General features: G+C 42.4%; 2 protein-coding genes across 3 annotated transcripts in view; both read right to left on the bottom strand.

Moving 5' to 3' along the window:
* LOC310782935 (NACHT, LRR and PYD domains-containing protein 3-like) overlaps positions 1 to 21,124 on the bottom strand; it is a 130,465-nt gene that overhangs the window by 10,574 nt on the left and 98,767 nt on the right. The window contains exons 8-11 of the mRNA XM_083643724.1: positions 17,988 to 19,785; positions 16,148 to 16,239; positions 12,011 to 12,134; positions 1,246 to 1,292 (exon numbers count right to left, since the gene is read on the bottom strand). Of these exons, the coding sequence (XP_083499850.1) occupies positions 1,246 to 1,292; positions 12,011 to 12,134; positions 16,148 to 16,239; positions 17,988 to 19,785 (2,061 nt within the window). The remainder of the gene's footprint in view (positions 1 to 1,245; positions 1,293 to 12,010; positions 12,135 to 16,147; positions 16,240 to 17,987; positions 19,786 to 21,124) is intronic.
* LOC310782086 (zinc finger BED domain-containing protein 4-like) lies at positions 8,336 to 16,213 on the bottom strand. 2 transcript variants are annotated; one of them, XM_083642758.1, is made up of 5 exons: positions 16,075 to 16,213; positions 12,011 to 12,184; positions 9,871 to 10,954; positions 9,168 to 9,484; positions 8,336 to 8,811 (listed from the first exon to the last, which is right to left on the bottom strand). In XM_083642758.1, exons 3-5 carry the CDS (start codon positions 10,698 to 10,700, stop codon positions 8,447 to 8,449), a joined length of 1,512 nt encoding a protein of 503 aa, XP_083498884.1. In that variant the 5' UTR covers positions 10,701 to 10,954; positions 12,011 to 12,184; positions 16,075 to 16,213; the 3' UTR covers positions 8,336 to 8,446. The 2 variants fall into 2 exon arrangements, with proteins under 2 accessions (XP_083498884.1, XP_083498883.1); XM_083642757.1 differs by lacking the exons at positions 12,011 to 12,184; positions 16,075 to 16,213 and adding an exon at positions 11,199 to 11,487.

Raw genomic sequence — 21,124 nt, 5'->3', positions numbered from 1 at the left:
TCCACAACGTTTTTGTGTGAGACGTGAGGAGTGATGCCTGACAGCTAGTTTGAGTGATGCTTGACAGCTAGTCTGCAGGAGGATCCACAACGTTTTTTGTGTGAGACGTGAGGAGTGATGCCTGACAGCTAGTTTGAGTGATGTCTGACAACTAGTCTGCAGGACGATCAACAACGTTTTCGTGTGAGACGTGAGGAGTGATGCGTGACAGCTAGTTTGAGTGATGTCTGACAACTAGTCTGCAGGACGATCGACAACGTTTTTGTGTGAGGCGTGATGCCTGACAGCTAGTTTGAGTGATGTCTGACAACTAGTCTGCAGGAGGATCGACAACGTTTTTGTGTGAGACGTGAGGAGTGATGCCTGACAGCTAGTCTGCAGGAGGATCGACAAAGTTTTTAGTGAGGCAGGAGGAATGACAGCGTTTTCGTGTGAGGACTGAAGGTGTTTGAGAGCACACTCGACGGTTTACTATAGGAGACATGACAACTGACAACGCTTTAGACTGAGGAACGATAGCCTATACTCTGACTGACGAGGATGCCCTAAAATGGTTGCCGTACAAAGGCTACACGTCACACTGACTCAGTCCATCTCTTTATACAGTCTATGCTTTTAGCCACAGGCTACACATCACACTGACTCTGTCCATCTCTTTATACAGCCTATGCTTTTAGCCACAGGCTACACATCACACTGACTCAGTCCATCTCTTTATACAGTCTATGCTTTTAGCCACAGACTACACATCACACTGACTCTGTCCATCTCTTTATACAGTCTATGCTTTTAGCCACAGACTACACATCACACTGACTCAGTGGACAACACATCACACTGACTCTGTCCATCTCTCTATAGTCTATGCTTTTAGCCACAGACTACACATCACACTGACTCTGTCCATCTCTTTATACAGTCTATGCTTTTAGCCACAAACTACACATCACACTGACTCTGTCCATCTCTTTATACAGGCTATGCTTTTAGCCACAGACTACACATCATACTGAGTCTGTCAATCTCTTTATACAGTCTATGCTTTTAGCCACAGACTACACATCACACTGACTCTGTCCATCTCTTTATACAGTCTATGCTTTTAGCCACAGACTACACATGATGTCATCACCTTCACAGTAGGAAGTGAATGAATAATGTCACTTGCTGCTGTGAATGGACTTTCTATCGAAATAGTTGAATGTGTTGCTTAGTTTTCATGAATCAAACTAAATACACACTTACATTTCCTCACACCTGGTTTCAACCTCCGCACTGCATCATGGTCCACCCTGGAGGAAGAAACAAAGTCAGATCAGCAGATTCTCTTGAAACATGGACATTTAACACATTGAGTGCCACAGCGCTTCAGTAAAATTGTCTGCAGCCTGTGCCAGATTCACTTCCATTCAGTTGAAAACAGCTATAGAATTTTTTCTATTAGGGCTATATTGACAGGGCTGGACTTTAATGAAACATTGAACACTCCTGCTTCTTCCAAAGAAGAAATTTTGTTTCTAGACAGTTCCATTATGAAATGACAGCCTCTGAAAAAAGTGCACTTTCAAGGGTTTTCTGTCGTTTTTTTTTACTTTCCAAGATATAGTCACTTTTATGAATACCTTTTGCACTCTAATTTCGAGCACATTCACTGACTCTGGCTGGTGTTTTCTGATGTGGTGGCGTGGTGTGGTTTCTGTGCAGCCTGCGTGCCCCCCCCCCCCCCCCTCCACCTCTGAGCTGCGGGCTCCTCCCCACACGCACAGAGTTTGTTTTCTCACAGACTCCGTTTTTGCCCCGGACGTATCCCAGCGCGCAACAAGGAAATGCCAAACGCGACTGAACGAAAAGGCTTGGCCGTTCGGCTTCGGATGCTGGCTTTCTGGCAGGGAATCGTGTGGAGATAGATAAAAGCAGAAGAGCTCAGTTGTGAGCGCGGATGCAGCCGAGCCCACTGTCCGCTGCAGACAGAGCAATCTATACGGCTCTGGCTGAAGCATGTATCGGTTTCCCCTTTGATCACGTCTTTCCCTGCTGTCTCCTGCACAAAGTAAAGGATCTGAGGTGGGTGGCGCAGCTCCCGTGTCGATGTTTAAGGTGGCGCCGTGTGATCCCTTGAAGGGATTCATGCTCACTGGCTAGGTACGACCTTAAACAGCAGAATTATGGAATAATATGAATTATGATTTTAGGACGTCCACAGACGTCCTTGGCACTCCTTGTTACATTTTTTTAGGACGTCCAGAGATGTCCTTGGCACTCAATGTGTTAATAGCCTTCAATATGAATGAGTTTCCAGACAGCATCAGTCATAACTGCTGTTAGACGTTAATATTCTTCATTATCTGGGTGTAACAGAGAAAATGTGTGACTCTCAGCCTTCTAGCAGACGTTTTCTCTCCATACCTGAGAGAGTCCAGTCTCCAGTGTGGATCCATCAGTCCAGCAGAGAGCAGTTTCACTCCTGAGGCTCCTGGATGATTGTAGCTCAGGTCCAGCTCTCTCAGATGGGAGGGGTTGGAGCTCAGAGCTGAGGCCAGAGAAGCACAGCCTTCCTCTGTGAGCAGACAGCCTGACAGCCTGCACACACACACATGCACGCACGCACGCACGCACGCACACACCACACACACACACACACACACACACACTGCATATTGTTTCTTCAGTGATGTAGTTTGTAATACTGGGTGGTAAACAATATTGATAATTATCTAGGTTCGATTTCAAAATAGAAGCAGCTGATCATTTTCAGTAATATTGCTTACAGCAGTTTCTCTAACTTAAACGTGCAGTATGTAATTTTCGGCCACTAGGGGTCACTCTCCTGAAACCTCTCTCAAAACAATTAAATGACAAAGGTTGTGTGTTGATGACTCCACAGCCACAAGGAATTGTGGAATGGCAGCATTAGCCACGTTAGCTTGCTAACGGAAAAAGCATCTTCCTTTCTTCAGCAACCAAGCAACGGATTTTCATCACTTATTGTATTGAAAGGTGTGACTGTAGTTGCTAACAAGTTAATGTTTTGGTCACCAGTGACCCACAGAAGCTTAATTTAGCCTATGTGGGAGGGAAAAGCGAGGTCCTGAGCACAAGCCGTGCCCTGGTGTTTTGTGTCCCCGCTCCTCCTTCAGTAGGAACGTTTCTCCTTGGTTCCTTTAATCAGCGTTTTCAGGAAAGAGGCGATGACGTCATCTACATGCGATCATGTAAACCGCTCCGTGTCTTTGAATAGATTAAGGGAGGCGGCTGTAGCTCAGGAGGTAGAGCGGGCTGTCCACTAATTGTTTTGGATAAAAGAGGTCGGTGGTTCGATTCCCGCCTCCTCCAGTCTGCATGTCGAAGTGTCCTTGGGCAAGATACTGAACCCCAAATTGCTCCCGACCATCGGTGTATGAATGGGTGAATCTGATTGTAAAGCGCTTTGGATAAAAGCGCTATATAAATGCAGGCCATTTACCATTTACCATTAAGGATTCCTCTGGGTTGGGACATTGTTGGAAACATTTAAGATAATGTAGGGACAACAACAAAAATATAGATCTATGACATAGGTCTACACATTTTTAGATAATTTAATGTAATAATCTCCCAGAAGTTTACATATTGCATCTTTAAAACATAATTCTGGTCATTCTCAGCCTGGACCTAGTTTTCTAGTTTTACCCATGAAGATGGATGGATTCAACATTTCATCACTTCCTTCACTGTAGAGTTTGATGTAACTTCAGTTCAATCATTATTCCACTTAGTTTCAACATGAACTTATTTGTGTGGTGGTCTGTTAAAACGCTTTACATGGAGGGAATTTGACATGCTCCTAAGGGTTATTATACAACATGTAGTTCCGACCAAGCAATCTGATTGGTCAAGGACCGTTCTCAAATGAGCATAACAGCACACCTAGCCGTTCTCGGCCTCATCACTAAAATATCACTCCACCGGCCGGTCTGTTTAGCAGAGAACAGCAGCGGCCAAAATTCTGCAGGCTATATTGCTTGTAACCCCACAGAATTTCTAGCCCATAAACAAACTAATAACTTGGCCAATAAGTATGTAACACACAAAATAAAACTAACAGTAATCTTCATTTGATGTAGAATGCATAGGACATGTAACTGGTTCATTAAACTCACATTCCAGGAATATTGTATATACCGCACTGCTCCTAAAGTTAACATAAGTGGCTCGCGCCAGAGAGCCTGGTTGTCCTAGACCCCACTCGCTTAGCGCCAGCACACACTCGATTTGGGGGTGGAACCCGCCAGGATTGGCCAACACCGACTCCAGCAGTGCCCAGAACTGTCAAATCAAATCATCGACAGACACGCTATGGCCCGCCTCTCAACCCTCTTTCATCTCAGACAGGCAGTCTGATATGCTACCGTCCTAACCTGATGCTGCCAGATGAAACCAGCAGCTTGTTTGTTTATCTCTTCTTCCAACCATTCATCAACAGTAAGTCCACCAAATAAATTAACAAATTAACAATTAACAAAACAATCCATTTAGCATCAACGCTGTAAGCTAGATGCTGCTTTCTGCACAGCTGTTTGTTCCAGTTAACTAATGTGATGAGCATATCGGCTGGCTGACGTCTGGCTGACTCAACGAGGACTATTTATTGTCTCGGACTAACACGGCAAAAAGTTTGTTATTTTGAAAGCAAATTGTCCCAAAATATTGACACCTTTTGTTTATAGCTTGTATTTTGTTGGTAAGGGTTCAGTGACGCGTACGCCACATCACTGTCGTGCCACTAATGACAGTAAAGCAAGTGTGTGACAACTGGAGTATAATATTGCTTAAATATGGCACTTTAACCCTTGTGTGCTCATTTGATCAAAAAAATATTTAGGAACCTGATTTTCATTTTCGGAGATATGAAGAACCAGGAGTAGTCAGTCACCTCAGCTGACAGAAGCCGGGGAACATAACGTCATACCAGTGAGAAAACGACCAAATTAACTGATGTATGCAGCTCTGTGGTGATTAGCCAATGTCTCCATAACATTTCGATTATGATTTATTTCCTTTTCGAAGTTAAATATTCTCACATATGTCACTTGTTAGCTCAGCCTGTTTCGAGGTGAGATGGTGCTTGTTTGTGGGTTAGGATTGATGATTGCTGGCCGAATTATAGATAGATAGATCTTCTCTAAAACACCCACTCTCCATAATTAAAACTGGTCAAAAAATAAATAAAGCATAACAAAATCAAGTTTTTCCAAGGCACTTTGGCGGACATGTTTGCCTGGACAACACAAGCTGTAGGCTATAAATTGAACCACAGTCCTCCTTGGCTGCAGCCGGCAGAGCGTATACTGGTAACACTTAATAATAACGTTCAGTAGTAAGTCATTTAGAAGCTATTAGTTCAGTGTTTCCCAAACTATTGGGTCTGTGACTATCGGGTCACAGACCCGTCGGGGGTGGGTCACCAACTGGTCGTCATGGCAACTCATTACCGTATGTTTTTTGTGAGTTTGGGTCCCAGGGAGACACAAAATGTATCCTTTGGGTCCCAAGATGAAAAAGTTTGGGAACCCCAGTATTAGTTAATGATGACTACTGATGAACTAATCATTTACAAAACATTAATATACATTTATAGTAGATTATTAATAAGTGCTATGTAAACCTATCACAATGTGTTGTAAGTAATCTATAAACTTAGTAAATCATGAGATCATGAGATTATAAATAAATCATTAATAAATTATTAACAAGTCATTAGTCAATATATTGGATGGATCACTTGTAAGTCACTCAAAGTTTTTATATTCCAACCATGTCTCTATACACATTTGTTAATCATGACAAATTATGAGCAAATTGTTAGTAAATGATTTATAAGTAATTACAGGGCTTAAAATTCATTTTGCAAACTAGGGGGGAATTCCCCCCTTATGTTCTTCAGATAGGGGGGATTTATAGATTTTTGGGGGGATCTATAGACTTTTTTTTTTTCAGGCAATACTATAACCGACAAATACCTGCTTCTGTCCAATAAGCGATAATACTGTAATTTCACATTTTTGGATTTAAAAAAGGAAGTAGTTTATGCACACCTGAGTCTAAATTACTATGGCTTTTGTCGTGTTTTTTCTGCAGACTAAGCCATAGGCTTTTGGTTCTAAGAAAACCTTTTTTTGTATTGAGTGATACGCTCTACTAAAACACTAATATCATATTATATCAGTGTTCATTATATGTGTACTTACAATTGATCCATAATATATTGACTAATTGCTTATTAATCATGTACTAATGATTTATTTATGATAATTTGATGATTTACTAAACGTTTATAGATGACTTACAACACATTTGTGATGTTTACATATTTACCTCCACAAATGTATATTAATGTTTTGTAAATGATTAGTTCATCATTAACTAATAGCTTATAAATGACTTACTACTGAACCCCTACACAACACATGTGTGATGTTTACATATTTACCTCTACAAATGTATATTACTGTTTTGTAAATGATTAGTTCATCATTACCTAATAGCTTATAAATGACTTACTACTGAACCCCTATACCTTATTGTTTGTTATTTTTCTTTTCTTTTTTGATTTGGGGACTAGAGAGCTCAACGACTGTAACGTCTCCAGCCCAGAAGATTTTTTTTTTTTCATGCTTTTCATTTTTTGTTCTTGCTCCAAGTGAAATGTTTAATGGTCACTTACAATCTAGCCTGTCTTGTTGTTAAATATAGTGTCAACTATATTTATTGTTTGTCAACCGTACACAATAATATTGACTTTGAAAGTTACTAGGCTTTCTGGCTTTCTGGCTCTGAGCCAAAGGCTTCTGTGATGAGCTGAGTGGACTATATTATGTCCCATTGCTAACTGGTACCCAAGGTTCATCCTATTTACTGGAGCAGTGAACGACCTTTCAATTGCATGATAAGCTAATGGGATGGTGATAATTGTTCCAGGTATTAGTTGGTTGCCCATGTGTTATGAGGGGAACATAGTTATGGCTTATGAAAAACTTAAAATTTTGATGGCTAAACTATACGAAAATATAAATTGATGGTCTAATTATTCTTGTTTCTTTGGAAGTGACCATGGTATAAGCAGGTTAATGCACTTATAATGTGCACTTAATTATAATGTGAACTACAGGAAATTGAAAACGAGACTCATTTCTTGTTCTACTGTACTGCTTATGATGAGGCAAGGGTCGTACTTTTTAGTAAAATGTCTTCAATTTATGCTGACTTTTTTGAGTTAGACGACTACGAGAAACTCGAGTTATGTTTTAAAAAAGGTATCTTTCTCACTGCAAACTTTATCTGCCAGGCATGGGAGCAAAGACAAAACATTTTGTTTGGAGAATGATGTACGGATCTGTTTCTGTGGGTCTGAGAAATATGTTGCTCCACGTCTTATGTTGTTTTGAATGTATTGGTGCCGTGACGTTTTTATTGTATTGTTTTATACATTGTTCTTACTGCTGTATTCTCTGTGTGTCCTGTAAGCCCATGTGGGCTGGGCACAGCAATGTGCATGACACCTTAATAAATACATAAATAAATAAATCAATAATGCACTTATAATGGACACCCCGTCATGCATTACATGGATGATCTTCTCTCAGTCACTGAACTTCACTACTGTGAATATGAAGCTCGATCAATAAAACTCAAATCCTCATGTAAAACCTGCAGGTTGACCTTTGCAGATCCAGGAATCCTGTTTTGAGAGAATGGACCTTAGTTTGGAGAAATGTGTCAAATCATCAGAGATGGGAAAAGTACTGACATTCTGTACTTGAGTAGAAGTACAGTTACTTGTGTAAAAAACTACTCTGGTAAAAGTAGAAGTACTGATTCAATTATTTTACTCAAGTAAAAGTAAAAAAGTACAGGCTCTGAAATGTACCCAACGAGTAAAAGTAAAAGTATTTTTACCGTATCTTTCTGAATGACTGAGCCTCACATTAAAGAATATAATTTTGATGATAAAAGATCCCCTACAAATGTTTTACACATCTTAAAACTCTACTCTCTTTAAATGGTGTCCTATGGTTTTTCCACACAAACCCCCCCCATTAAAATCACATCTAGTCCTCCCTCATTAATATTTCCATGATATATGAATGTGCAAATAGTTAGACAAGTTTAACTGCTGGATACAAGGTGTCCCTTACAAAGTGCAGTATCACAATACTTGAGACTGATACAATACTGATACCTAATGGATAAGAAACTGAATGTCCACAAGATTGATCACATTCACAAATTCAAGGTTTATTATTATTTATTTACTGTCTCTGGTGTTAGTACACCACCATATTCCAGATTAGCTGAATAAAAAAAATAGCAGCCATGTAAACATTGCACTTGCGGTGATGAACAGGTGAGACGTGTGCTCTAGGCTCTGCAGGACTGGCAGTCTGGAACAGTACACTACTCAGGAGGACTACCAAAATCTTTTGTTTAGCTTCAGCAGAAGCTGGTTCTCAAAGTTCTTTGAACTAATGCGTGCTCGTTTCGGGCGAAAAATCAGTCCTGCAGTGCTAAAAAGCCTCTCACAGGCAGCTGAGGCAGGTAGCGCTGTGTTGAGTTTGAGAGACAAGTGGCACACTGCGGGGAAAGATTTGAGGACATCCATGGTATTAGCTGGAGAGGCCAGGTAGGACTCGAGCTGCTTGGTGTTTTCATGAGTGTTACCCTGCTTGTTGATTGGGGAAAAGAAGTCCTCCTCTTCTGAAGACAGGGAACGGGAAGTGTCACTTGACTGGACCGTGGGTTGCTCCTTCAGATGGCTCTTGATGTAGTCAAGGCCTATGGAATACAAAACCAATGGATTTAAGCATATTCCCCATGAAATCGCCATTGTAATACCTAGATAAAAATAGAATTTAGATCATGGAGTCTATAAAACATTTATTTATTTGGAGTCTATAAAATATTTATTTATATTAACACAATTTTAATGCCAAAATGTTTTTAAAAATTACTTTTGATACACATACATGAGGGTTATTTTAAGATTGTAGTTATGTTGTCACAAGTGAATTATGTGACATTTACTTGGTATTACAGGAAACAATTTCTCATTATGTTATGATACTTCAAATGCCAAAATGTCCTATTATCATAAATAAATGAAAAAGCATAAAGCATGGTGCAACACTCACCACGTTTTAGGATGCCATCATCACTTGTCCAGCATGTCCTGAACTTGGGGACAAGGATGGCCGCAGCAATGAGCTCTGGATCAGCAAGCATCTCTCCGAAACGCCTTTCAAGTCCTGCTTGAAGAGCATCCACCAATGGCCCACAGTACTTGGAGGAGATTCGGAGTTGCTGGAGCTTGGACTTGAGTAGTGTTATTGTAGGTACAAGCCATCCCATCTGCACATTGGCCTCTCCCTGAAGGACATCCAGCGCCTTTGCAACTGGGCTCATGGTCTTTGCATATTCTCCGAGAAATGCAATTTCAGCAGGAGTGAGCCTGTCAAGTAACAAACAACAAAGAAACAAAGAAACAAACATGAATACAATGAACTGCTTTATTGTTCCTGTTAAGAACCCAGGATTTATAATTTTTCTAGGTGTGTAGGTAGGTGTGTGTGTGTGTGTGTGTGTGTGTGTGTGTGTGTGTGTTGGGGGGGTATTTCTGGATGATATTATTTAATCTATATGAATATGAGCATGTCAACACACACTCTAGTACTATATTTTATTAAAAGTAATGTGAATAATGCATAGCACTTTTCATACATAGTGCAAAAGTGCTGATTACAAAATAGGACATTTTAATCTGTCAGTAGAGAGACATAAATTGAGGAATATTTCCTCATCCAGTCAATCAGTTTTCAAGATAACAGTGGTACTCACATGGGAATTTTGAGTGCGCTGCACACCGCTGTAATGGCTGCTTCTCCTTGTTCTTTAATGATCCTTATGATCCTCTCCACGGCGAAGAAGAGAGAATTCCACCTTGTGTCATTTGGCCTCACTAGCTGCAGCTTGCATCTTTTTTGTATGATCTCTGCAGCTATGGTGGATCTAGCACTCTTGTTCCAGAGACTCTGGCACTTTGCAAACGCTGAACGAGAGAGCTTCTTATAGACTGCATTGGCATTTGCTGCTGACACATCAACTGTTGACACCAGGTTTAGAAGGTGGCAGGCACAGCGATGGTGCTTTGGCAGTTGGTATTCCGTGCCATCATCTTCATCCAACAGGGTGCCCGCTTCAACAAACTCAACCGACGCATTTTCCCCCTCTTCCTCTTCTTCTTCACTGCTTTCGATTTCTCCTCCTGTTTGACTTGGCCCTGCCCCCTGAAATGGCCGTGCTGCATTATTGTTTTCATCCTCACCATAGATTCGAAAAGCTTTTATAAAATTGGACCCATTATCAGTGGTTGTGCGTACAATCTTCTCACTGATACTGTACTCTGTATGTATGTCAGTCAGGGCACGAGCGAGCACATTAAAGCTATGTGAGCCTTCAAGTTGTTTGCATGATAGAGCAGCAGAGCATCTCTCCAGTGTTACAGGCTCTATCCAATGTGCTGTGACACCGATGAAACCCCGTCTGTGTGCTGTCCAGCAATCTGTGGTGGTGGCGATGAACTCAACCTTACTCATGGCATCCTTTAGATTATTCTTCATTTCCTGTGTTGCTTTCTCCACTTTGTTTTTCACTGTACCACGAGACATTACAGCCACCTGGGGTTGTACTGTAGGTGATGCACGAGAGCTTTAAAGCCCGGCTGTTCCACAACACTGAGAGGCTGCAGACCTTGAATGACAAAGTTAATGATGGCATCATCAACACTTTTCTGTGACACTTTCTTCTTGCTATCACACAGTTTAAGCTGTTTGGATGATGAAGGGCCTTCCTCTGGCTTCAAAGATTTCCTTTTTTGAGTAGTGAGCTTTGTGTACTTCTCCAGGTGATTCACATGCTTTCTCTAGTGGCAGAGAGAGAGAAACACACAGAGAGAGTAACGTTAGTACGTTAGTTAACATACCATACTTTCTTAACTAACTATACATGTGTACATATGTAGCTATATAACAACACAGCTTAGCATTCGTGTGTTAGTAGCTAATTATGTTGCTAAAACACGAATGCTATCATTAGAAACGGTGCATGTTCCCATAGCATTGCTAACATTACATTAAGCATAGCAGAAAAGATGCAGTAATGATTACCTTTATGTGTTTCTTCAAATTTGACGGGGAGTTCTTGTAGGCCAGCAGTTCGTGGTGTTTAGGTTTACACAAGAGACAGCTCATTCGCCACGAATCTTTCTTTGATCCGACAAGTGTGAACATGTCCTGTAAGTAAGGCCATGGGTGGGTAATGGCTTGTTGCTGCTCGTCGGTCTCGGACTCTACAACTCCAACCTCTGTGTCAGCGTCACTTTCTTCGGCGTCGCTCATGTTATTGAAGTCGCAGACGCTACCTATTTCTCAACGTATCGTATCTCTCTCTATTTTATCTCCCGTCTTTTTTCGTTGTCTGTTTCTGTTTGTTTGGCATGCCGCAGGCAGCGTGTGTCAGTCTCCCGAACATCCGTGTTTCTTTTCCTCTTGCTTCTTTGTCCACGCCCCTTAAGAGATCATCGAGCCAATGAGGTTTCATAATACTGACAGAGAGGCTGAGAGAGCCAATCACAAGCAGACATCTACGGCACAGGAGGAGTGCCAAGTCATACTATTGGCGGAGCTGGAATGAGCTTTTATGTATGTTCTCCCGTTTCTACTCGTTTTTAAATTAGTTTCTCATGCAGTTAAACAAAAGTAACGAACCTCAGGAACCTGTTTTGAAAATGTACACAAGTAAAAGTACAGATACTTGTGTTAAAATGTAACGGGTAAAAGTAAAAAGTCGTCAGAAAATTAATTACTCAAGTAAAGTACAGATACTCGAAAAATCTACTTAAGTACAGTAACGAAGTATTTGTACTTCGTTACTTCCCATCTCTGCAAATCATGTGAGAAACACTTTAAAGTGATTTTACCTGAGAGTCTCCAGTCTGCAGTGTGGACTCTCCAGTAAATCAGAGAGCAGCTTTAGTCCAGAGTCCTCCAAGTTGTTGTTAGACAGGTCCAGTTCTCTCAGATAGGTGGGGTTGGACTTCAGAGCTGAGACCAGGACTTCACAGTGAGTCACTGACAAACTGCAGCCACTCAATCTGAATAAAGAATAAAGCAAAGCTATAAAATAAAATATTCCTGAAAGCTTTCAACAATCCAGTGTTTCATAAACCAATGGACTTTAGCATGTTGTCAGTGTGGATCAGCATCATGTCGGCCTTATAGAGTCTTTCCATCTGAAAGCAGACAGGCTGTCACACCTCTGTCTCAGGATTGGTCCACTTTCCTTGGACACATTCTGTAACCAACCAGATAAATAAATCTGCAGTTTGGGCCCTGGATGCAAAATAGTTTAAAATAAATGAAGGGTTTAGTTAAGGTCCAGGATCCACTTTTTATTGGGACAATATTTTCAGATGGCAGATTCTCTGGAGATAATTGTGCTAAAAAGCAGACTTTGAGTTTGATAGGGAACTTAAAGGCCGGCTTTACCGTGGGGAATATGAATATATATTAAATCTCACGCCCCTAAGGTTTTCGAATCCGTTGAAATTTTTGAAATTGGTTGTTTACTCCCAGAGATATCAACCGAAATCCACTCTGTGTGTGTGGGGGGGGGGGGGGGTGGAGGGGAGGGGCGGGTGCGGGAACCCGAAATCCTACATTTCCCACAATGCACTGGGCTCGCGTGGCCTTCGTTTCCACGCCCACCCCTCAGGCATTTGGCATCAAACTCCAGTAGGTGGCGGTAATGCACATATATGCTTGCCAACCGCCATAAAAGTCGAAGAAGAAGAAGGCTTCGACATAAAAAGATTTAGTAGAAGAAGAAAAAATTTAAAAAATCCAAAAAAAAATTGCCTCCAAATTGCACCAAATTTAAACGGTAGTATATATGTCGGGAGATGTCTTCATAAAAAAAATTTCATGCATTTTAAGGCATTTTCGTAGGAGTTTGATGTTGTAACTATTTCATGTAAAAATGTGTAAAATCGGGTACATTGCTCAGCGTTGATTTCGTTACTTCAACGCACCTACTACTAGATGTAAAATTTGACGAGCTTTCCAATGCCGCCAGTCCCGTGTCTGTAGGTGCTTCCGTTCCCGAGATATGGTCTCTTGGCAAGGAGCTATGGGAAGCTAATATTAGCTACCATAGGCTAGGCGGTTGAAAAAGATGGCTGCCTTTTGCTTTTCTTCGAGACCTCTGAAGGGGCGTGGAGGACCTCTAGAGGCGGGACCATGGCTCACAACACTTGTAGTTCATAGGCGCTCGACTTCCGCAAGGCTGACTCGGGCCAGATGACGCGTAACGCGTCGGCTGGCCCGAAAAATATGTGAGAGATGGTTGATATCTCTGGGAGTAAACAACCAATTTCAAAAATTTCAACGGATTCGAAAACCTTAGGGGCGTGAGATTTAATATATATTCATATTCCCCACGGTAAAGCCGTCCTTTAACCCTAATGTAGCCCCGTGGGCTTGCCATAGCGGAGCGGCTGCTCTGGCCGGAAGTGTATCGGAGTTGAGGACCATGATTAGGTAATAAGAGGCACCTGTTGGTGATCTGCGGCTGTGAGACTGGGCTTGGTTGCTTCCACGAAGGGCTGGGGATCCCACATGCAGCGTGGGTAACACACGCTGTCCCGATTTACTCCAGCTGCATGTGTTTAGCAGTAGCAGGCTGATGGTGACAGTGGTGCTGTATTTGGGGTAAGTCCTTGTTCACACAGGACACTGAACGTAAGTAGAAGTGAAGCTTGAAGCAGGCACAAGCTCACACAAGAAGCCTTCTCTTTTCCTCTCGGCCTACTCGGCGCGCCTTGAACCCGCCCACAACTCCCAATGACTTCATGCTTGGCTTGACCCGTCACGCTTGGAAAAGAATCCTGAACGATCGTTTGAGCAAGGCGTGAGCGTGGCTTCAGTGAGGCATCAGCGTGGCACGTGCGTGGGTTGTGTGAACAGCCTCGCTTGTTAACAAGGACGCCTAAATGAAACTTGTGGGTTCAGCTTAGGTTGAGCGTTGCTTCAGCGTCCTGTGTGAACAGGGGCTAAGTCCCTGCTGTGTGTTACGTTGAGGCGTCATTGTCCGGCATTGTAGACTGATAAATTAATGAATGGATCTCTTCATAGGAGAGCAGGCCCAGTGTCAGAGAGGCGTCTGGCCTTCCTTTTTGGTGTGTGCCGGTGGACCGCCTGTATAAGATGCTTGCAATGTGTTGTTGGTATTTTGGGGGGAGGCTGGTTTGCTGTGCAAATATCTGGTATGTTGGTTAATGGATGTCTATGTGTGCTTTATATTATAGGGCTCTTTGAGCAGGTACAGCATACAGGAATGGGGGAACCTGAGCAGGGGATTGGCTGTGTAGCTGGTGGGTTTAAATATATTTTCTTTCTGGTTTGTGTCTTTTGGAGAGAGTTATGAGTGTGGGGAATTAATTATGTTTTGTTTCATTTGGTTTACAGCTAGTGGGTCACTGCCTTGGTCTGTTTATATTTTCTTTTGTTGATTTGAGTTAATTGTTGTTATACTGCCACCCTATATTGCCAACCAACCTGTATTGCTATGGTACTGACAGCTTAATCAAATCATTAAGCTATGCATTTTTCTTGAATAATAAACATTGCTATTTTTAACATTAAGCTGCTTCATGGTATGTGTGCCTTAACTGTGTTGGAACCTGTGGTCTGTTGTATAGAGAGAATGAATACACTACGTTACTGCATGCTGCAGATTTCTCTCTGCAACGCTTCCCCATACACTTGGCCAGTGATTGGACGGTGGGGGATTCAGTGTTCACCAATCGAATACGACCTGTCACTCATTCAATTTCACCCCCCTAGACGCACCCTCAAACCCCAGCAGTGGCTGTGAAGTTGCACAGACTCACTATGTAGTATGCGGAGTGCAGCGATTCAATGTACTATTTGAGTCTGGGGAGAGACTACGAGACTGGTAACTACAAGTCTGCAGCTGTCAGTGGACGAGAACACGGACAGTATCAGTCCCGAGAGGACGCACATTTGGGCGGACACCACGTGCGAGTGTAGATCAGTTTAGTTTCTGGAGTCACTTGGATGGGAACGTGTGAAGAGAGATGGAGAGAGCGAGAAACAAACTAAGTACAGATCTCAAAAGCAGGTAACCACTGTGGTTAGTGAGAAGTTGCTAAAAGGAGGAGAGAGCTATGAGTGCTTGAGCAGAAGTGTAGTTTAAATGTACAGCGGGGAATCAGCCACTGTGACTGCACTTAAGAATAGAGGGTATGCATGTGATGTCACAGAGGCAGAAGTCACTGTGGGGTCACGCCCACTGAGTCACAGCAAGACTGAGCTTGAATGCAGTAATCAGCCTAGATAAGTGACACCTGCTGCTCAGGGAGGAACTTGACACTCATTTTGACACTCGTTCCCGATTGAGGGGGCGTGTTCCAGTGGGTGTGCATACCCTCTATATAGCTGAATCAACTAATTTGAGAGCCGCAAAAACTAAGCTACATTTAGTTTGGATATACAGTATTCACAGTGAATTTCTGTTTTGGTCAGAGCCTCGTCAAGAGAGAGGAACAAAGCAGAGGATTGATTAATTTTTATGACAGGATAAAAATGGAACATAATGACCAATAAGTACCGCCCACTCCAACCCCGCCTCAGCAAACAGTAAACACAGGGAAGTAGCAATAATTAGGATTTGGGTTTAAACTAATGTCTACAACTTTTTGATGCTCACAATTAGGCACATAAGACCCTAAATTATATAGTTGGAAGGTTGTGGTGCATTTTGCTTGCCAGGGTCTGTAAAACTATGGGAATATCATAAAACGTCATATCCATCTGAATACAAAAGGATTGTGTGAAAACAACACGAGGAGAATTTGAGATCTAAGCCTCTAAAAGCAGATCCTGTCTGATTTCAGATGGACAGACTCAGACATCCTCAAATAACAATATTTATATTCACAAATTATTAAATATGATGTCTGACCTGAGAGTCTCCAGTCTGCAGTGTGGACTCTCCAGTCCAGCAGAGAGAAGCTCCAGGTGCACGTTGTTGTTACTCAGGTCCAGCTCTCTCAGGTGGGAGGGGTAGGACTTCAGAGCTGAGGCCACGACTTCATAGTCAGTCTCTGTCAAGTCACAGCCCCTCAATCTGAATAAAGAATAAAGGAGGAGTTGGACTTCAGAGCTGAGGTCTCTAGAGTTCACAGCCAGAAAGTCTGTTTACAGATTTAATGAAAAAAATAGATTATCAAAGCAGAGCTGAGACTAGCATACCAATAATATTTTTCCAAAATGTAATATAAACAGAAACAAAATAATACATAAATGTAATTATATGAAAGCATTTCTGTGATCTCAGTACTCTTATATGGATGTGAGACGTGGAAGATGATGGTAGCTGATGAACATTGTCTTGATGTATTTGTACACAGCTGCCTAAGAAGGATACTAAAGATATACTGGCCAATACGAATGAGCAATAAAGACGTTCAGAGGATTGCTGGCATAGAAAAGGTCAGAACACAGATACGGACGAGGAGATGGAAATACATCAGAGATATTCTAAGGAAGAGCAGACAGTTATGAGCAGATCGCTCGTGTGTCCACCAGTGTTTTTTCCACTGAGGCCAGCATATTGTTTGCAATGGGAGTGCCACATATTTACTATGCTGTAAACACCAGTAGCAGGAGGAGGCACTGAGGCTCTATTCTGGACTGAGCGCGTTCATGTTTGGCTTTTTTCTGGTCGCTGAGAGTTGAAAAATGTTCAACTTTGGGTAAAACGCTGCGCTTGTCATCGCACAGGCAGGCATGAATGCAGTGCAATTTACTGCACGTAACATAGCACAGAGATATAACACAAAAGCTAGAGAATCTAGCTATATCACTGTGCTATGTTACATGCAGTAAATTACAGCTTAGCTTAGCTTGAACCAAACGATGGTAGCTCCTCGCCGAGATGTTTCCTTGCCCACAAAATCTCATGAACCCACACAGACCGGCGGGTCCATCCTCTCTCCCTACATGCTCCAGCCTTCCCTTCATCTACAGAGCAAGTATGCTATTCTACTTTGTGCCGCCATTTTACTTCTGTGGCTATTCTGTATCATAGCACAATGCTGCACCTCTAAAGCACTGACATGTGCTTTCAGCTGGGCTCTTTCAGATGAGCACCTGGCATTTTGAGCTGGGGGGAAACACTTTGGTGAACACATGGCCTTAGATTTCAGCTTCACCACATGTAGCGGCAGAACACGCTTGATTTGGGGGCAGAACATGCCAGGATTGGCCAATGCCAACTCCAGTGCCCAGAAGTGTCAAACCACATCTTAACCCTCTTTCATCTCAGGCAATATCTGTTTTCAGTCTGATACCTCACTGACCCTCGTGCCACTTGGGTTCATGTGGTCTTTAAATTCCAACTTTCAGACTCGTATTTTCCACTTTGTCTTATTCATGTTGCTCTCTGTAATTCTGATATTTCTTACAGGGGAAGACAGAACCTTTCATCGATATTACACTAAAAAAAGAGTTGAACTAGACTAAAGAATGTGTTTGTTATGCTTGCTGAAACACAAATCACACTTTTGGGACAATTAATAAACTTGAACTTGAACTTGATTGAAACTCAAGAAACAATCGATCTGTTAGATCAGTAAGCAGAATGTGAAACTGAACCTGGAACAGTAACGACTTTACACTGTTACTCGAAAAAGTAATGTGTAATGTGATTACAGTGACACATTACTTTGTAACATGTTACGCCCATCACTGTGTACCTGCTAGAGCGACAGTTATGTGTATGTTTGAGGAACTATAGATGTTTAATGTAATTCTGATGGTGTCAGGGTTGAAGGTGGCTCTGTTCTATACTGTTGGTATCACATCAGGACTAACCGAGCCTTCCTGCAGTTCCTCACAGCTGGGATCAGTTCCAGTCGTCCCTCCTCTGATATGTTGTAGGCCTCCAGGTCCAACACATCCAGAACCTCCTCTGACATCTCTAGCATGTAGGCCAGAGCTGAGCAGTGCCTCCCAGAGAGTGCATCCTGTGCCCTGTTCTCTGACTTCAGGAACTGTTGGATCTGCTGATGTACTGACTGGTCGTTCATCTCTGTCAAACAGTGGAAGATGTTGATAGTTCTGTTAGAAGACTTATTGGAGATGGCCATCTCCTTCAGGTTGCTGATGGCTCTCTGGATGCTTTCTGGTTTGCTCTCTGTCTGACCCAGCAGGCCTCGTAAGAGTTTCTGGCTGGACTCCAGTGAGAGGCCATGAAGGAAGCGGACAAAGAGGTCCAGGTGGCCATTTTTACTCTGCAGGGATTTTTCCATGGCTGTCTGCAGGAAGACATAGAGGGATTGTTCACTGTCTTCAGATATACCACAACCTTCTCCCAGGAATGTGTCCAGTACCTCCTCATCCCTGATTGTGTAACAGTGGAACATGTAGACAGCAGCCAGAAACTCCTGAATGCTCAGATTGACAAAGCAGAAGACCTTGTTGTCCTGGTACAGCCCAGACTCCTCTTTAAAGATCTGTGTGAACACGCCCGAGTATACTGAGGCTGATGTGATATCAATGCCACACTCTGTCAGGTCTGCTTCATAGAAGATCAGGTTGTCTTTATTCAGCTGCTCAAAAGCCAGTTTTGCCAGAGAGAGCATCATCTCCCTGGTCTCTTCCTCAGTTATCTCTTGATACTTGACTTTCCCCTGTTTGGACTGAACCAGCAGGAAGTGGATGTACATCTCAGTCAGGGTCTTGGGCATCCTTCTTGTCTCACTGGTTTTAAACAGATGGTCCACAACTGTAGCAGTGATCCAGCAGAAGACTGGGATGTAGCACATGATGTGGAGGGTTCGTGAAGCCTTGATGTGGGAGATTATTCTGCTGGCCTGCTCCTCTGTGACTTTCTTCCTGTCACTGAATTTCTTCTTGAAGTACTTCTCCTTTTGTTCATCAGTGAAGCCTCTCACCTCTGTCACCACGTCACAGCACTCAAGAGGGATCTGATTGGCTGCTGCAGGTCGTGTGGTTATCCAGCAGCGAGCAGCAGGAAGCAGATTCCCCCTGATGAGGTTTGTCAGCAGCCTGTCCACTGAGGTCGACTCTGTAACATCACTCAGGATCCAGTTGTTCTTGAAGTCTAGAGGAAGTCGACACTCATCCAGACCGTCAAAGATTAACATAACCCAGAACTTGTCAAACCTGCAGATTCCTGCTTCTTTGGTATGAGGAAAGAAGCAATGAATAAGTTCCACCAAGCTGAACTTTTTATCTTTCTGCAGATTCAGCTCTCGGAAAGTGAATGGAAATATGAACTGTATATCCTGGTTGGCTTTGCCTTCAGCCCAGTCCAGACTGAACTTCTGAGTTAAGACTGTTTTCCCAATGCCAGCCACTCCCATTGTCATCACTGTTCTGGTTGTTGGTACATCTCTTCCAAGTAAGGGTTTAAAGATGTCTTCACATGTGATTGTTGTTTCTGGTCTCTGGTTTCTGGATGCTGCTTCAATCTGTCTGACCTCATGTTCATCATTGACCTTTCCACTCCCTCCTACTGTGAGGTAAAGCACTGTGTAGATCTGATTCAGAAGTGTTGGGCTCCCCGCTTGAGCAATCCCCTCAAACACGCGCTCAAACTTCTCCTTCAATTTAGATTTGTGTCGACGTTGACACGCAGCAAGAGTTTCTGAAAGAAGAAAGAACAGATGAAATCAATGAAAGGTGATTAAAGAGTAATGATAATTTACTAGGGGTGTCACGATACACTCAGTTCACGATACGATACGTATCACGATACTGGGTTCACGATAACGATACGATACGATACGATTTTAACAATATTTTTTTAAACTTGAATAATGACAATATATGACTGGAAAAGTAGTATTTTATTTGAAATGCACAAATACAAAACATGCTGTTGTGGGAAATTGTTATTACAATAACAACTAGAAAAAACATGAGATTGGAGATAAGGCTTATCTTGAAATAGAATGAGTTACACCGTCACTTAGATTTACTTTGAACTAAAAGGTTTCTCAGCAGTATAAATTCTCATTATGCATCTTCAGTTTTTCTTCAAACTCAAACAACAAGACTTTTCTTAGTCTATTTTTTATGCATCTTCAGTTTTTCCTGTCAAGTAAACAGTTTTGCCAGAAACTCAATTGAATGGTTTCTCTCCTGTATAACTTCTCATGTGTCTCTTCAGAGACTTGTTCAACTGAACTACTTTCCACACATTGAACTTCAACAAACAAAGACGTTTCTTTGTCTATTTTTGAAAAAAAAAATGTTTTTTTTTTTTCACGATATGAGATTTCATCTCAACGATACATATCGTGACGTTTTACTATCGCGAAATTTCGTGGGACGATATATTGTGACACCCCTATAATTTACACATTCCCAACTCGATGGACTCTATTCAGCTCATTACTGTTGGGTGGACAAGCAGGTCCTGACTGGTCTAAGCTATAAGGTAGCTGTTGTAGAATAATTTATTACTTAACCAGGAGTTTCAGAGCTGACCAACCGAAAACCCAGAAACGAACGAGCCTCATTCTCATACTGTAGGCGAAAACGCTTTCGCGCTGGTGCACACGGGCGCACAACGGTGGGGGGTTCCAAAAATAGACTGGGTGCAAAACACACTTTGAAACACGCAGCATAAAGCCTAGAATCGCACAAAGCTTCATCAAAGCTCTCAACCGAAAACCCAAGAAACGAGCGAGCCCCATCCAGACTCGCCGATGAGGGGCCGCCAGAGAAGGATGCTGCCAGGCAGGCAGCAGAAACTCGCTTATGACAAACGCTGCTGAAAGCCACCAGAGACACGCCCACGGAGGGAGGAGTTTGAAGGAGAGGGGGTTCAGAACTATATTGTTTAGATGTCTGATGTCTCACTGATGCCAAAAATAAATGGTTAAAGTGACTGTTCTGCCTGTTTGATTGAATTTCACAAAACTGCGATTATCTCAGCTTTCAGTCTCAGACGCTGAAACCATGCTGTACTCAACGGCTAA

Source organism: Poromitra crassiceps (assembly GCF_964638095.1).
Source record: "Poromitra crassiceps genome assembly, chromosome: 9".
Classification (NCBI taxonomy): domain Eukaryota; kingdom Metazoa; phylum Chordata; class Actinopteri; order Beryciformes; family Melamphaidae; genus Poromitra; species Poromitra crassiceps.
Note: the sequence above shows the minus strand (reverse complement) of the source record. Positions and strands in the feature narration are given on the sequence as shown.

What these genes read in the sequence shown, in the direction of transcription:
- LOC310782086 (XM_083642758.1), bottom strand. Translation starts at nt 10,700, where the DNA reads ATGTCTCGTGGTACAGTGAAAAACAAAGTGGAGAAAGCAACACAGGAA. An exon ending in AGCGCACTCAAAATTCCCAT is followed by an intron (nt 9,485 to 9,870) that starts GTGAGTACCACT and finishes GTTACTTGACAG; the next exon opens with GCTCACTCCTGCTGAAATTG. An exon ending in TGATGGCATCCTAAAACGTG is followed by an intron (nt 8,812 to 9,167) that starts GTGAGTGTTGCA and finishes TGTATTCCATAG; the next exon opens with GCCTTGACTACATCAAGAGC.